Source organism: Scardinius erythrophthalmus (assembly GCF_964197995.2).
Source record: "Scardinius erythrophthalmus genome assembly, chromosome: 25".
In the NCBI taxonomy this organism is placed as follows: domain Eukaryota; kingdom Metazoa; phylum Chordata; class Actinopteri; order Cypriniformes; family Leuciscidae; genus Scardinius; species Scardinius erythrophthalmus.
This window is the reverse complement of record NC_138245.1, coordinates 19,827,521-19,846,144: the sequence shown is the minus strand read 5'-3', so window position 1 is coordinate 19,846,144 and position 18,624 is coordinate 19,827,521. Positions and strand designations below refer to the sequence as shown.

Genomic DNA, 18,624 nt, shown 5'->3' with positions numbered 1-18,624 from the left:
TACGCTGGACAGAGAAAAAGTAGGCAGAGTTTTCATTTTGATTTCCGCGCTTGTTTGAATGCCCTGTTTTTATTGGCCGCAAGTAATCGTCACAGAGCACAGCGGCAAAAGTCGTAAATTTTTTAACTTTGAACGCGGCGTGCGCGCAAGCTCACCAATGCTGCTCTCCGCTTTGGTCGACGCAGCAACAAAACGTCCTGAATATGCAGTGAACATAGCCAAAGTTCCAGCACAGTAACTGTAATGTTAACTACCCGCAACTTAAAACCTGCAAACGTTAGCCCAGTGCATAACAACAATCGTTGATTGCTGAACAGAAATCGTGTCAGATGGAGTGTCATACAAGTAGCCTACTGTAAGGTTGAGGATGGCCTTATGCAATATTCACACTGCTCTATTCCAGTAGATAAATGTATATGTCTTGGCAATGAAAATACATAATTTTTTCTTTCAATTAATATAGGCTATTTATCAGGCAGGTCTATTTATTAGTCTTCTGGGTTAAAATGGAATTACAGGTTGTTGTTGCAATGTCTCAGATTTTGTTCAAACCTTGTCTATATCAAAAATGTGTCCCAAAACCAAGGCCTGTAAAATATTTCTGTTCAAATCCTATGTCTTCATATTATGCCTTGAAATTACTTCAGTTTTACAGCCTGAGAATCACATTATCTGGGAAGCAATATTTGGACATTAATATAATGAAAAGTATTATTCATAGGCATTATCTACTTAGACAGTGATACATTTTGAAAAATAAAACTTATTTGCTTTAATATCTGATCCTTCTGCTATTACGAAACACAATTTTGGCTGTTTATAGCATTATCTCCTTAAATGTGATAAAAACACTAAATAATAATTTTGACTTTGTATTGGTAATTTACGGTGGTGTAAAGTGCTGGAAAAAGCTTTAAAATGGACCTTAAAAGTACTTGAAAAGTGCTTGAATTTGACCTTGAATTTGGAAAAGGTGTATGAACCCTGTAAAAAGGAATTGGTTTGTTCTGAGCAAAAACGCTAGGCTATTTTTTAGTTCCGATTCCAGTGTTACCAGTTAGTGGTTGTAACAAAATATAAAATATTGCTTTATTTATTCTGAAACAGAAGGTTATTTGTATATTTTCATTTCATTTTTATCAGTCTAAAGTAAATGTACAACTCCCCCAATACTATTTAATGGAACTGCCAACACTGGAATCTCTGAAAGCATGACTTCATTTGACAGAAAAGCTGAAGAGATATTCAAGGAACTATTTCCTCCTCATATTTCCTTAAATATATTAGATATAATTAACGTGTGTGTATAATTAAAAATATTTTATTTACAAATGTCATGTTTGTGTTTCATAAACAAGTGCAGTTATATAGCCTACATAAGCTACCATTTATTTTTTTCTGTTTAACTTTTATTAGACTCCAGGTCGAAATAAAAGGATAGCTTCTTAATATTATTTTTTAAAATGAGAGAAATCACTGCTTATTCAGAATTTTTACAGAACTGAATGAATAGCCCAAAAACAATTAACTTGCTATGTTAACTAATGAAATATTCCGAAAGAAACCTTAAATATTATAAAAAATATATGTTTGACAATATTACAAAAATAAGGATGAATGATGTTTGACTGGGAATGCATCTCCACAATATAGTTATCGGCACCAGTTGCTAATATTAAACATGTTTAATAAAATCTTTGTGAGGATGACTGGCAACAGCTGATTTTAAATTTTTAGACTAGAATCTTTAGACACCGCACACTACATGACTATAAACAGACTGAGCGCAACTGGAACAAACTCTGTCCGTTTGAGCATGATCAGTCGTATTGACCAAATTACATTAATAATCTGCCTGACAGTCATGTAGTGTGTTCCCGGCTTAAGAGGAATTTCTTAAAGGAACAACAGCAAAAGAATTGGCCATTTTTTTATTATAAATGGTCATGACAGGAGTAAAATTTAATTGTTTTATATGACCCCTTTATTTCCCTTTCTTCCTCTGTTTTTTTCCTTTTTGAGTTCTTTTTTTAAAGATAGTTTCATCTTCCTCCTGCAGTAAACTGTAATGATTGTTTGTTGTGTTTATTAAACCTTTCTCTTGTCTGTCAGGTGTTCCAATATCATTGATGCTTCAGGACAGCAACGTGTCTTCAAGGCCAAAGATCGGGATGAGATGGTGCAGAAAGTGATCGAGCCAATGGCCTGTGACGGGTTAAGGACCATTTGCGTAGCCATGAGGGACTTCACAACCGAGCCAGACTGGGAAAACGAGGCTGACATTCTGAATGACCTGACCTGCATTTGTGTTGTGGGCATTGAAGACCCTGTCCGTCCTGAGGTGAGAAAATTGATCCAGTTTGCTTTTTGCTGATAGCAATGTGCTTGTCCATAGTGCAGGGCTGGACATTTGTATACTTCAGGCCTCCATTAGTAATGAGACATGACAAGCATTAGGGGACGGCTTGTCTCGACAGGAGCAACCCGCCACATCTCATGTAATGAAAAAGTATTGACCGTGCTTATCATGTGATGATGATGAATTATTTGTAGAGTGTCTAACACTTTCAAAGTGTGGACTGGAATAGCCTCATCGGTGGAGCAACAAACTGACCTAATTCCTTTAAAATAAGTACGACAGGCAACATGATTGTGCTGTTTTTGATTATGAATATTGGATCAGTGCAGAATTGACGTCGGATTCCCTCAAATGAGGTGGCATATATAATTGTATAATAGAACGCATTACTGATATTTAGGTTAAATTTATTCCTGCAGGCTTTTTTAAGTGGTACAATCCATTTAATCTCTGTTCCCATCTATAGTGTGAATACATTTTCATCCTTTCTATATGTGCTGTACGGGGTGGGGGGGAGGGGAATGCACAGCCAGTAAAAGATTGTAACTTATGACTTGAATTGATGCAGAGGACAATATTATGTTGAGGTAGCGGTCTGATAGTGGCGCTCGCCCATTTACAGCTTTGAAATGGAATCGTGTCATGTAGCGATGATAAGATGGGCTTGGATGTTTTTGCCCTTGTGAGAATCAGTCTCTTGCAGTAATGATTGTGCAATCTGTAGCTTGTCTAGTTTATTTCTGCTGTCACAGGCAAGACAAGAGCCAATTCTAAAATTTAGTAATGCACACACTAGTTTCTTTGCATCATGCAACATGTTTTTCACATGCATTACTTGTGCAGCATCTCTGTCCATGGAAACACTGGGAGGTTTTTAATTATCTATAAATAAATGAGCTTATTGGTTCTAATTACGGGTATGTGATTCATTGCAAGACTTGAGTGAGGATAATTACATAGGACTCCAGCATACACACACATACACACACACACACACACACACACACACACACACACACACACACACACACACACACACACACACACACACACACACACACACACACACACACACACAAAACCTCTAGATCCAGCCCCTTCATGCTTTAAGTAGTCTTGGTACCCTTACGACTTAACACGCACCGCAAACTGACAAACAGTGACTCTCACTGATCTGAGGCCAGGAATGACACAGAGGAAGAATTTTGTCTTGCCTTTGGCCATAAAGTCCATAATGACACCCAAATGCTTTGCGCTTTTTCATGGGGACAAACCTTTATAATATATAAAAACATTTTCTAAATATAATTTATTACTGCAAGATGCCACAGCCACATTAATAATATGCCATATGAAGTCAATCCAATCATAAATAAAATGTTTTTTGCAAGTTATCTTTTTGAGTGTATACATGATCAGACTGTTTACACAAGATGATTTTCATTACTAATGTATGTTACCACTATTTGTTTCTTTTAAAATGCATTGATCTTGCCATGAAAATAGCCATAGATGCTGGTATGGCAAAAATAAATAAAAAATACTGCAAGATGTCAGATGCTGTGTAAGTGTTACATTTTCCACTCTGAAAGATTCAGCGAGTAGTTCTATAGAATGACAACTGATTAGGGTTGGGTACCGAAACCGGGCACCGATATGGAACCTGTACCTAAGTAAATCAAGCGTAGCGTTAGTTCTGGCAGGTCACGTTAGTCAAGCTCGCATCAGCTGATCCACATCTACCTATAGGAATACAACACCTATCACTGTATACATATATAATTTGTTTGCTAGTAAAACCTTTGACGCGTACGATCGTTCACACTGGTGTGCTTAATGTTCAGATCGCGTGATCATCAACTTCTAAATTCAAATCTGCATTCACGCATTGGCTGGCACTGAGCCAGAGACAGGCGCTCAGTGCTGTCATATTATATCACAACAACATACAATATACACACTGATGTCTATGGAAGTGGCAATAACAATCCTTTCAATTATAAATTGATGACGTGTTTAGATACACATTGTGTAGGTAACTATAAAATTGACTCTATTCTTCTCACACTTCACCAGCCACTTACTTTAATGTATTTTGGGAGAAGTGGATGAATTGAAGATTGAAAATCCAGCATTCAGTTGATCCTGATGAATGCTCATTGTCACAGTTGTAAACATGATGGCGTTCTTCTTCCACAAGGGGCTTCGCGTCACGGCATTTAAGGTGATGCGTTCTAAAATAACGCTCACCTTGTGCAGGACATACAATAAGTCAGGAGAGGTGTCGTATTTGGCCAGAGAAGGCAAAAAATGTGAAAAATGCGAAATGCTGAAATTTAAAGCTTGTTTGTAGCATACCAAGAATACAAACTACTGTTATTAGTACTGTAGTGTTATTTAGTGTTAAATTATTGTATTTTGGTTATTGGGTTAAATTTTATTGTGAATTTATGTAAACTTGTTTTGTTTTGTATTTAGACTACTTTGAATTTGAATATAGAAGTTGATGATCACGTGATCTGAATGTTCTAATCACACCAATGTGATCGATCGTACGTGTCAAAGGGTTAATTAGCGATGATGGTGCTGCTTACTTCCATTTCGGAGAACCAGAGGGCAATGGATATAGGTTATTTCAGCGTAGGGGTGGGCGATATGACCTAAAATTAATATCACGGTATTTTTCATCTTTTGAACGGTGACGGTATAATATCACGGTATAACTTTTTTTTGGTACATTTTGGGAGGAGTAGCCTGTCCTGTCTCTCTTTAGTATGTGAATAAAGTTAATATTTTTATAATATAATAAGTAAATGGTAGGTATCCTTATCAAAAAGAGACATGGGCGAGTATTATGCATTCTCAACATTTATTTTGCAAAAAACCTAAAGATCTTACTTAACAGTGTACAACAAAACAAAAATTAGCAGTGTAATAACTAGGGCTGTTTTCGACTAAGGATTTTCATAGTCGAATCTGATTCGTTAGATTTTGCCGTAGTCGACTGATAGTCAAACCTTTTTTTTTCTTTTTTTTTAGATAGCAGCTAGATTTTTTCCATTTCAAACAAAAGAGCTAAAACACATATATCACACATATATTATAATATTTCATAAACATGAGGAGCAATATGAGAGAGAAATTTGGTGATCGTTGTTTAGGTACATTAAACCACGTAAAGCTTTTTAACGCACATGAGAACCGCGTGGAGTCAACTCGCACATGAGAACCGCGTGGAGTCAACTCACAGCCGCTCCGCAGCCCTGCTGAAAATGTGAAGCAGAAACGCTTAATATCAGATAACGTCCATAATAATTGGACTCCGGGTTCGATTTTTTTTACCATTTTCAGTGGTTATGAGGAGCAATATGAGAGGGAAATTTGGTAATCGTTGTTTACATTAAACCACGTAAAGCTTTTTAACGCACATGAGAACCGTGTGGAGTCAACCCACAGCCGCTCCGCAGCCCTGCTGAAAATGTGAAGCAGATTTTTGAATACATTTTTATTTATTTACATTAGTAAGCTACAGGACATCGTCTTTCAAAACATGACCTGCGCGAAAGCGAAAAAATAAATAAAAATGTACCCAGCCCTTCTGAAAATGCGAATGCGTCTCTGTCCCCAGCACATTTCAAACCAAACTGACGCCCATGTATTCGACTGAGGTTCATAGTCGAATCAGACCTCTCCGAATCGAATCGTCGAATCCATTAGAAGTCAGCCCTATTATTTAGAATTAGATATTATTGATGTAAATGCAGCCGTTCAAGGAACATAATTGATTTATTACGGTATTGACGGTATTAGAAAATCCATGTCGTGGCGCAATGTCACACCGGTGATGACTATGACACCGGTGTACCGCCCACCCCTATTTCAGCGGCATTTAAGTGGCACCGAGATGAGCTTTTGAAACCAGGTTTCGGTACCCAACCCTAGTCATTCATTCCTTCATTCATGAATTAGACCAGGGATGGGCAACTTCGGCCCTGGAGGGCCACTGTCCTACAGAGTTTAGCTCCAACCCTGAAAAAATCACCTGCCTGTAATTTTCTAGTAATCCTGAGGATCCTGTTTGATTAGGGTTGAAGCTAAACTCTGTAGGACAGTGGCCCTCCAGGACCGAAGTTGCCCATCCCTGAATTAGACCATACTGAAAGGTTTTTTTTTTTTTTTTTTTTTGTGCAGTTAGTGAAGAACAAAATGGTGACTATCGTATAGGTATTATTTCACAGTACATCGTACAGGAAACATTCTGAACTGGTTGGGTAATTTATTTTATTTTTATTGTGAGGAAATTAAGCAGTACAGAAAATGCTCTGATCTCAGCATTTATTTTTTATACTAATTATTATATCAATAATTATATTTATTTTTAAAAGTAATTCTTCCTGGGGTTTTTTTTGTGTGTGTTTTTTTTAAGAAGTGGCGGAAAGTGGCTAAAATTATAGAAATTTAGAGATGTGATTAAGATGTGAATTAAAACTTAGGTTGCCGAAGCACATGTGGCTACATGAAGTTCTTGTACTATTACCCACCTGAATTTCCCTGCTCAGCTATCCCTGACAAAGAATATGTTGGATTATTTTATATTCCATTAGATTATTATTATTCTTTTATCCTAGATTTCGTAATTATTGAGCTACTAGGAAAAAAATTTGGACTCCTGACAAGTCATTTCTAAATTAATCCAAGTTATATAATCCAATATTTTGCATTGATATTTTTTTTCATTTTTATTTTTATTAATTTTTGCCAGAAATCCATTCATCTCCAAATTCTACTCTGGAGTGTCTGAATGGATAACGACATGGCAGTGGCTTCCCAACATGCTTTGTACCAAACCAAATAATGGTCCTTCTATTCCTCCGGTGTGCAGGTTCCTGAGGCTATCTCTAAATGTCAGCGAGCAGGCATCACGGTCCGTATGGTCACTGGAGACAACATCAACACAGCCCGTGCCATCGCCACCAAATGTGGAATCCTGTTGCCTGGAGAGGACTTCCTGTGCATGGAGGGCAAAGACTTCAACCAGCAGATTCGCAATGACAAAGGAGAGGTAAAATGTTGCAGCACTTTAACTACAGATGTCTGAAGTGACATAGAAAGTGCTTTTTTTAATGTTGCCTTTGTCTTTAGGTTGAGCAAGAGCGTCTTGACAAGGTCTGGCCCAAACTGCGTGTTCTTGCTCGTTCTTCCCCAACAGACAAACACACTCTGGTTAAAGGTGAGATTTTTACAAATAGTTGGGTGAGATTTTAGTCCACACTTTCACAGCTAACCTCACTGTTTTGTGATACACCAATGTATTATAATATTAAATAAGTTGTACAAAAACCCACTGGAGGGGAGTTGGGGTTTCCTCTCATTATTATGAGCCCTATGTCACAAATATTTTGGTTTACCCTGATGCAGTTCCTATGTTGTTGTCTTTTAGGCATCATTGACAGCACAGTTGGAGAAACAAGACAGGTGGTGGCTGTGACTGGAGACGGCACTAACGACGGTCCTGCCCTTAAAAAGGCAGATGTTGGCTTTGCTATGGTAAATCATTTATTGTTTTTGTTTGCGTGTTTTTCAAATCGTACCATTACCACATAAAAGATACTGGTTTAATACAAGCATATTGTGCATATACTCTTGATTCACTAGTCTGTTCAGGCCACTTCGTTTTGCTAATAAAATGACTGCCTTGCTGCTAATTTGTCTTTTTTCAGAGAGTCCGTTGCAGGGTGAGTGTCTGGCTTGTTCAATGAGGGTTTGTCAGCCAATGTTATACTGTAGCAAAGATTGCTTTAATAACCACAGAGGTTGCGTCCTAATCCTTACCCAATATCTCTTGCTCTGCACCAAGCCAGAATTCCTCAGGGCATTATCGCGGCATGCTGTTAAGTGGCTGACCCCTGCTTGTTGCTCAGATGACCCCACAACTTAAGCAATGATAAAATTAATTTGTGCTTCAGGAAAAAGTGTTTTAATTTGTGCTTCTCACTCAAACACTTATATAGAGAGTCTGAGAAGTCTAAGAAGTGTCTGTTTCAAAAGCTGTAGGTGGTGCAATTGTGCAGACTACTGACTAAAGGACATTAGGTTAGGATGAGGGCAGGCATGGTTAATTGTTTCAGAAATAGACACCCTGAAGCTCAAATATATGGTTTCATTTGGTTCATCATTTTGCTGTGCTGTTTGAGTCTGCATAAATACCTCTTCATTCTTTTCACCAAATCTTCATTTAGTTGAAATATCTTTATATAAAACCAGGGACTAAAATGAACACTTGACAAGCGTCAAATGCGAGTAAAAAGCGGCGTTGGTGAGTATTTGAAATGATGTCAAGAGCCAGTTGACCGGTAACATTTTTATGAATTCTATCAGTGCAATGTTGTGAGAACATGAACATGAATGACGCTCAGGACAGTTGCCTATTTAAATATTCAAACTCAAGAAGACGTGAAATGGAACTCAATTACTTACTCAAGCACTGTGTGGGAAGCTTAGTGTGCGCACTAGAGGTCCACTCAGGTCCACTTCAATCCAAAAACCCGAGGTCTGACTAGAGACTCGAGCAGGTTCGGGTCCAAAACTTCGAGCGCTTGGACACGGGTCGGGTTCGGTATTAGTGGTCTCTTTTTCCTAAAGGACCAGAGAAGACCCGAATTCTTTTAACTGTCAGGCATTTAACAAAATTGCATTATTTAAAACAACATTATTATCTCACTTTTTCTAAGTTCTCTTTGTTTTTGCGCTTCTATGTGCAATGGACTCGACGCACGGTTGCTTTCGCATTTAGACTCAGTTACTCCACATTTTTGCATATTTAAAATGAACTTTAATCATCTTATGGTAAGGCAGGGTTCCAGACTGCGACCATTTTTTGAGACAAAAAATTTGTTTTTGACACACAAACGGTGTCTGCCTACCTGCACTTGCATTAGGGACTTATCTAATCTGTCACATATTATCGACTACGGCAAATCTGCTATTCTCTCGTAGTAGAACGCTGTTGCCTTTGTGTCAGCAGCTGCTGCTTAACCCTCTGGGGTCTAAGGTGTTTTTGGGGTCCTTGAGATGTTCTGACATGCCCTGACATTTTTGCTTTTTTCAGTTGCTTATAAACATATTAATGGCAAAAAAAAATTACACACTATTTAGCACAAACAGGGCTACCATGAAATGTGAGCAACAAGAATGTACATGTCTGCATTTTTGAGAGAATAATGTTTATGCGTGGTTATTGAAAAAACTAAAAACTAAAGTTTCTGAAATAAGGCCATAAAACACATTCTAAATATGTGCCAATAAGACTTTTGTCTAAAAGATGTCATCGCCTAGTGTTTTTTCTTCAAAATGAAGTGAAAATCACCCTGCCTTATCATTCACATAACACAATACATTGATTTGAATTTTGCAAAGCACTTTCTGTTTGGAAAGGCCATATGCGGAGTGGGCGTCAACGGTCATGTATATGTAGTGGTTCACACCTGAGGAGACAATGGGGCCCGCATACTTAATTAGCCATTCATTCAGGTGAGTCACTGAGCCACAAGAATGCAAGAGCAACAGTTGGAAGCATCTCAATTCTTTTTTATTTTTCCTCATATTGTGCTTGCAATTTGGCCTATAATATCCAAGGAAAACATGTCTAGTAATTGTGCAGTTAATTCTCATACTGTATTTTCAGTTTTGGAATATTTATGTGCTCCCCAAATTTGTCAATAATAAAACACAATAAAAGTTATTTAAAGAAAAGGCTTATATTTACCTTTTAATAGTTTGTTTACATCTACCTTGTAAATATATTTTTTTATTAAAAAGGTTACAATTACAACAACAATTCAAGTGTAATCTTTCTTTGTAAAAACTAAAGTATACATTTTATCATACATATTTCAAAGTTAAGGATTTGATTGATTATTTGATAACTTTATTTTTGACAAAACATATATTTAACATAAGCAAATATTGGCAAACAAAAGCTTATTTGAGGTGGCAGATATTTTACATTAAAAATGTATAATCTATCCAAAACTAATCAACGAAATGTTGTCTTTCATATGTCTGTAACATAGGTCTTTCATTTTTATTATAAGAAATATAAATGTTAATTTGCAGTTTAAATCCAGGAAATTTGTTAATGAAAAAATTATTAAAAGTAAGATACAATTGATACAAAACGTACTCGGTTACTAACGTAACCTCGGTTCTCTCTAGAAGAGGGAACGAGTACTGCGTTTTATCAAAACGCTACGGGAAAAGTCTCTTTTCACGAAACACTGAAGCAAAAAATTATCCTTTAATTTTCATATATGTAAAACGCGTTGCGGCAGCAGCAGACAGCTATGGCGAGACGGCTTGCTCGCTCATTGGCTGCTCTGCGGCAACTGCTTAAGCCTATCGAGCGAGGCCTGAGATGGCATCAGGCCAATGAGGGCGCTTCGCGCCCTCCTCGCCACTTCCCGCCGAAACGGGCGTGGCTTACCTCTATAAAAGGAGCTCGAGAAGGCTGACTCACTTGATTTTGATCGCCGAAGCGAACCAGAGTGAACCGTACGCACGGCAGAGAACGCAGTACTCGTTCCCTCTTCTAGAGAGAACCGAGGTTACGTTAGTAACCGAGTACGTTCTCTTACGAGAGTCCTCTCGTACTGCGTTTTATCAAAACGCTACGGGAACCCCTTGCAAAACGCCGTGCGTGCTGGGATAAAAAACACTGATCACCGGAAGCTATTTCAGGCATACAGTGCATAATCACCAGATTGACTCACACAGAGTCAGGGAATAAGGGTGGGAGCCTTAATTCCCTAAACTGTAGCGTCGTAGAATAGACATGTCCACAGACGCAAGTATAACATCACATAGACAGGGTAGGGAACCTGAACTAATGCGGAAAATGTGGGTCTTACACAGTTCTGCCCAAGATAGTCGGTAGCGCATAGCGCATGAGTTTCAGCGGTCTGACTAGACGGCTGAACGGATTACACCGACAAAAGCTTAGCCTGCAAGGCGGGAACCTCTAGGTTATAAAACCTGATAAATGTAGACGGCGAGGCCCAGCCTGCCGCCGTACATATATCCTGTAGGGAAATCCCGCTGGACCAAGCCCACGAAGAAGCAACGCTTCTCGTAGAGTGCGCTCTGACTCCCAACGGGCATGGAATGCCCTTGGCAGTATACGCCAGCGCTATGGCGTCAACTATCCATCTGGATAGACTTTGTTTCGAAACAGCCATTCCTTTGGAACGTCCACTGAACGAGACAAAGAGCTGCTCTGTCTGTCTGAAGACAGCAGAGCGGGACATATAAGCTCTTAAAGCCCTAACAGGGCAAAGAAAACTCGAGTCCCCTTCCTCACTCGATGCCGGCAGGGCAGCCAGGGAAATGACCTGAGCCCGAAAAGGCGTGTTGAGGGATTTCGGCACATAGCCGTGCTTAGGTTTGAGTATGACTTTAGAGTCATTAGGACCAAACTCCAAGCACGCCGGGCTCACAGAGAGCGCGTGCAGGTCGCCTATGCGCTTCACTGAAGCGAGAGCCATCAAAAACACTGTTTTGAAAGACAAGTGTTTGAGGCTAATAGACTGGATAGGCTCGAAAGGGGCACCTTTCATGGCCGCCAGGACCGTAGAAAGGTCCCACAAAGGAACTGAAGGAGGTCTGGGCGGATTCAGTCTCCTAGCTCCCCTGAGGAAGCGGATGACTAAATCATTCCTTCCCAGCGACTGACCCAGCGTTGAACCAAAGAACGCTGAAATAGCCGCCACATACACTTTGAGCGTGGAAGGGGATCTGCCCTTATCCAACAGCTCTTGTAGGAAGGAGAAAACCTCCGTTACCTCACATGCGAGGGGTGAAATGCTCCGAGCTGTACACCAGCCGGAGAAAACCGACCACTTCGAAGCATAAAGCCGCCGTGTCGACGGCGCTCTAGCCTGAGTGATGGTATTCACGACTCCCTCTGTGAGACCAACGGGTATCCGTTGAGCACCCACACATGAAGGGACCACAGTTCCGGGTGTGGGTGCCAAATCGAGCCCCCGGCCTGCGAGAGGAGATCTCTCCTCAACGGCAGTGGCCATGGATCGATATCTGTCAACTGCATCAGAACTGGGAACCATATCTGGTTCTCCCAGAACGGAGCTACAAGCAGGACTGGGCATTTCGTTTCCCTGACCCGTTCCAGCACCTGTGGCAGGAGGGAGACGGGGGGAAAAACATATAACGGGCAGCGCGGCCACCTCCGGGACAGCGCGCTGTCGGTCTTTGAAAAGAACGCGGGGCAGTGCGCGTTTTCGCGGGACGCGAAAAGGTCCACCTCCGCTCTGCCTAATCTCTCCCACAACAGCCGGACTGTTTGTGGGTGTAGAGACCATTCGCCCGGGGGAACATTGTTCCTGGACAGTCTGTCTGGGCCCACATTCTGAAGCCCAGGTACATGCACTGCTCTCAGCGAGCGTAAGTTGTGCTGAGCCCATAATAGGAGGCGTTTCGCCAGCCTGTACAGGGATATGGACTTCAGACCGCCCTGGCGATTTATGTAGGACACCACAGCCATGTTGTCCGAACGGACTATGACGTGTTCGTCCTTGATGTGGGGACAAAAACGCGTCATCGCGTTGTGCACTGCCAGCATTTCTAGGCAGTTTATGTGTTGGAGCTTTTCTCGTTCCGACCACAGGCCGAAGAACGGTCTGCCCTCGAGCAGAGCTCCCCATCCCGAGGTGGATGCGTCTGTCGACACCATCCTCACTCTCGAGGAAGTCCCCAGGCTTACTCCTGATTGGTACCAGTCGTCCGCCGTCCAAGGCGCCAGGGCTGAAACACAGCTCTGATCGACCTTGAGGCGTAATTGACCGGTCGCCCACGCTCTGCGCGGTACCCGCGTTTTCAACCAGAACTGCAGCGGGCGCATGCGGAGCAGGCCCAGCCGGAGAACTGACGATGCTGAAGCCATGAGACCCAGCATCTTTTGAAACTTCCTGAGCGGGGTGACAGCGCCGCGGCGGAAAGACCTCGCCGCGCGCTGAATGATCAACACGCGCTGTGGTGACAGCCGCGCTGTCATAGACTGTGAGTCCAGAACGACGCCCAGAAACAAAATCGTTTGACTGGGGTTCAATGAACTCTTTGTCCAGTTGACTGTGATACCAAGATTCTCGAGGTGATCGAGTAAAATGGTTCTGTGCTCCACGAGCTGTGATCGTGATTGAGCTAGGATCAACCAGTCGTCCAAATAGTTCAGCACTCGCATGCCTCTGAGTCTGAGAGGAGCGAGCGCTGCGTCCCTGCATTTCGTAAATGTACGAGGTGCTAGGGACAAGCCGAATGGCAGGACTGTATACTGGTATGTCTGACCCCCGAAGGCGAATCTCAAGTATCGCCTGTGGTGTGACGCTATCTGTATTTGAAAATACGCGTCCTTCAGATCTATCGACATGAACCAGTCTTCTCGGCGAACATGCGCGAGAATTTTGCTGGTTGTGAGCATTTTGAAACTGCGTTTCAATAATACTCTGTTCAGCCGTCTTAGATCCAGTATGGGTCTGATACCGCCGTCCTTTTTGGGGACTAGAAAGTATCTGCTGTATAGTCCCCCTTCGCTTAGAGCTGGGGGAACGCGCTCTATCGCCCCTTTGCTTATCAGTTTTGATATTTCGGCTCGAAGTAGGTGAGCTACTTCCAACGAAACCGTAGTTCCGACGCGCGCTGTGAAGCGGGGAGGGCGTCGACAAAACTGTAGCGAGAAGCCTCTCTTTATAATGCCTAGCACCCAGTCCGAAACCCCTGGAAGCGCTGCCCATGCTTCTGCATGGCTGGCTACGGGCTGGATACGGAGCGCGCTCTGTTCGCCGTGCGACAGAGGCGCTTCGGGGGATAAAAACATAGGCGTTATGCCTGTGGCATTTGAGGCGGGGCGCGCGCTTAATACAGCGGGCGGAACGCTCGTCCTCGACCTTACTACAGTGCTTAGCTGAGTGAGGGAGGACTGAGAAAGTCTCATAGGACTCATGTGAGCGAGTAGATGTGGGCTGGGAGCGGGCACATTTACTGCTTTGGGCGCGGTGTCTGCCTGAGCAGAGCGCGCGCTCACAGGTCTCGTTTTTACAGAGAGCCTGTGATCTGTTAGACATAGTGTTCGTGGGCACTGGGAAGCGGGCACTCTCACTATGTTGGAAGCACAATCGACCTGAGTCGATTTTATGTGCGCAAGCCCTAAGTGTAGGGCTGTGCTTATGTGTAGTGATGGGCACTGAGGAGTGGGCATCGAGACTACATTTATAGCACCATCGGCCGTGGCCGGGCAGAATGCCTGCGCTCGACCCCGCTGCGGTGTTTAACCGAGCAAGGGAGGGCTGGGCGAGTCCCGTAGGACATATAATGACCGTTAGTAAGTGTGGGCGCGGGAGAGCGGGCACAATTACTGCAATGAGTGCACTGTCTGCCTGAGCAGTGTGAATGCACAGGTTTCGTCTTTACAGAAACCACAAGGCATGCAGAACATAGTATTTGTGGGCACTAGGCAGTGGGCACGTTCACTATGTTGTGTGCGTGATCGACCCGAGTCGAATATATGAGCGCGGGCCCTGTGTGAAGGGCTGTGCTAATGTGTAGGGATGGGCACAAGCAGTGGGCATCTTCTGTACACATATAGCATCATCGGCCGTGGCCGGGACTTCGCTCGTGGGCTGCAAAACAAACACTTCTGCAGTTGCCTCTCGGGGAACAAACAGAGTGATTTGCATTCGGCGGCATAAATATTTTCTGCCGGCAGACCCGGGATTCGAACTCGGATCCTCTGCGCGAGAGCCTAATAATCTACCACTGGACCACAGTGAAGATACATAGACAAAGTCAGCGCGAGTATTATCCACACTGGCGTTTGCTTGCAGGCATGTACCACGTGCTCGTGGGCTGCGAAAACAAACACTTCTGCAGTTGCCTCTCGGGGAACAAACAGAGTGATTTGCATTCGGCGGCAAAATATTTTCTGCCGGCAGACCCGGGATTCGAACTCGGATCCCCCGCGCGAGAGTCTAATAATCTACCACTGGACCACAGTGAAGATACATAGACAAAGTCAGCGCGAGTATTATCCACACTGGCGTTTGCTTGCAGGCATGCGAGTAAGCACGACATGCAATACTAACATTTTCAGACGCCTGAAATATGCCAGAATGTGAGAAGAGTGGATATCGCCCGGTTTCAGCGGGGCTGAAAACACTCCATTCCCCTTTCGCCAGTGACGCACGGGAACCGTAGAAACGGCGTTCGGTTGCAGGCAAGCGGGTACTACGCGCTCGCTGGCTGCAAAATGCATCTCCGAAGTCGCCTTCAGGGGACTGACAGAGCGAAGCATTGGCGGCATAAAAATATATATGCCGCTAGACCGGGATTAGAACTCCGGTCTCCCATGCGGAAAACCTATAACTCCGCCACTGAGCCACAGGGGGATGTAGGCTTAGAATGTGAGAAGAGTGGATATCGCCCAGTTTCAGCGGGGCTGAAAACACTCCATTCTCCTTTCGCCAGTGACGCACGGGAACCGTAGAAACGGTGTTCGGTTGCAGGCAAGCGGGTACTACGCGCTCGCTGGCTGCAAAATGCATCTCTGCAGTCGCCTTCAGGGGACTGACAGAGTGAAGCATTGGCGGCAAAGGCGGCGTCAACATGTATTCTTCGGCGTTTGCTGGCAGGCAAGCGTGCTATAACAGACTCACTTGCTGCAATAATATTTCCAGTCGCCGAACAGGGAACTGAGAAATATGAGAGAAAAGAGGTGAGACCGACCAATGGTGGGACTGAGAACACTCTTTTCTCCTTCGCCGGTGAATGACGCGCGCGGAGGCAGGGTAGCTTTTCTTGTAACGTAAAGAAAAACTAATCCCGCCGTCCGCTTCCAGGAAGGGCAGCCTCGGAAGGATGCCTGGCGAGTCCTCAGAGTCACTGTAGGCAATTGGCTCGGAGTAAGGGCATTTCGCCGTCAGCGAGCGCGAGCGCTGCATGAGAAGGCGTCTTGAAAAAGACACAGCTCTTTTAGGGGTGAGTGTTGCAGCGAACACACACACACACACACAGAAAACAGAGCAATATAGCAATAAAGGATATAGGCGTCGGAAAGCGCAGCAGGTACGGCTGTAGAAGGCGGCGTTGGCCAGCGGCTTCGAGGGCTCGTCCCGCTGAAGTGCTTGCTTCGAACGACGCTTGCTTCCGTGATCCAGCGATGCGTGCGCTTCGCTGAAGAGATTAAAATCAAGTGAGTCAGCCTTCTCGAGCTCCTTTTATAGAGGTAAGCCACGCCCGTTTCGGCGGGAAGTGGCGAGGAGGGCGCGAAGCGCCCTCATTGGCCTGATGCCATCTCAGGCCTCGCTCGATAGGCTTAAGCAGTTGCCGCAGAGCAGCCAATGAGCGAGCAAGCCGTCTCGCCATAGCTGTCTGCTGCTGCCGCAACGCGTTTTACATATATGAAAATTAAAGGATAATTTTTTGCTTCAGTGTTTCGTGAAAAGAGACTTTTCCCGTAGCGTTTTGATAAAACGCAGTACGAGAGGACTCTCGTAAGAGAACGAAATTCGTTTTAAAGAAAGGATTTGTACTTTCTGTTTTGAGGTCTCTGTGAAAGTTTGAAAGTCTTTTAGTGATTTTTTTAGAGCGCTCGCGTCCATAATGGAGAACTGTCACGTAATATTGTTTTTTCCTCATAAATGCGAACACGAAAAATAAAAGACAAAAGACTTTTAAGTAAAACTTACTTCGCTCTTCAATATGCTGCCGTTCGTCGTCTGAGTTACAATCTTCCTCTGAGGAAAAGGTGCATTCTTCCTCGCCGTCAGAAGGCAGAACTCGCTTCGTGTTTATTTTTCTTTATTTGGCGAAAAGCACAACACTTTGTTTTTATTGTGAGTGTACACAAAAACAATACACACTTAACAGGATAGATTGATGTATAACAAGCATATAAGATAAAAATTAATATTTTTATTTTATTATTTTTTTGCACTCATACGGAAAAAAACGAGCCTATCGCGCCGGCGCGATAGCCGACCTCAGGGGGTTAAAGTCCCTATTATCACGTACACGGTTGATAAAACTCGCAAATTAGGAATTCAGGAAATTTAGGCATTAAATAGTCTAAAAATTAAGAGGTCAATAGCTGATTACTTAAAAAAACAAAGTGTGGAGGGCGATGATGCTGGTGGAAAGGACGAGCAAGCATAAAGTCACAACTGATGACAAGAGCACAGGTGCGGACAGAGAGGAACCGAGTGAGCTAAAGAATATAATAAATACATATTATGTTTGTTTGATTTATATAAAAATTAGGGCTGTTTTTTCAGTTAATTAAATAATTAACACAGGATCAGTTCTGCCATTCATTGGCTGCACTACAGTATATGATCACGCTATCATTCATTCAAGTGCAAATAAACCATTCAAGTGTGATAAGACTCAAAAATAAGAACTTGAATCTGTACTGGAACTGGTACTGTACTGATTCACTGTCTGTGAATCTCCTGTCTGTCTGACATGCACACACAGGACTCATGTGCACAGAATGCGCTTCAGACAGCACGACAGTTGATTTCTCTTTCACGCTTAAACGACAAAAACACAGACTTTAAGACTTTAATAAGGATCAATCTATGCTTAATTTATACAGTAAAGACTATCCAGTGTTATTTTACATTTGATTACTTTATTAAATGTCGCTACCTGTCGCTAACTTACTTTTAATAATGGTTTACATTTATATTAGGTTTTTAGGTTAGGTTCTTCCTTTTTCAACCTTCCTGTAAATGGGATCCATCTCATTCCTGAGAATGAGCCTGCATCTTCAGTCATTAGACTGCTCTGATATTTACACAGACGCTCTAAAAACAGCTTCGCTCTTTATCTTACAGGGAATTGCAGGGACAGATGTTGCAAAGGAGGCCTCTGACATCATCCTTACCGACGACAACTTCACCAGTATCGTCAAAGCTGTGATGTGGGGGCGTAATGTCTATGACAGCATCTCTAAGTTTCTGCAGTTTCAACTGACTGTCAATGTGGTGGCTGTGATTGTTGCCTTCACTGGGGCCTGCATCACACAGGTACATTTAACATCCTCTGATTTAACTTCATGGGACACAGCATTTACTTTTTATATGCCATTATATCATTATTTTGTATTTTAGATAGAAACAGATTTTTGAGGGAAGGAAATAAAATATTAATTTAAAAGGGATATGTCACACTTATTTTGTAGAGCACATCAGGTCATTTAT

General features: G+C 42.7%; 1 protein-coding gene across 6 annotated transcripts in view; it reads left to right on the top strand.

Annotated features, from left to right (window-relative positions):
• atp2b4 (ATPase plasma membrane Ca2+ transporting 4) overlaps positions 1-18,624 on the top strand; it is a 145,421-nt gene that overhangs the window by 107,551 nt on the left and 19,246 nt on the right. For all 6 annotated transcript variants that reach the window (XM_081358449.1, XM_081358450.1, XM_081358452.1 and 3 more), the window contains 5 exons: positions 2,113-2,341; positions 7,242-7,421; positions 7,502-7,589; positions 7,800-7,906; positions 18,259-18,450. In XM_081358449.1, coding sequence (XP_081214575.1) covers positions 2,113-2,341; positions 7,242-7,421; positions 7,502-7,589; positions 7,800-7,906; positions 18,259-18,450 — 796 coding nt within the window. The remainder of the gene's footprint in view (positions 1-2,112; positions 2,342-7,241; positions 7,422-7,501; positions 7,590-7,799; positions 7,907-18,258; positions 18,451-18,624) is intronic.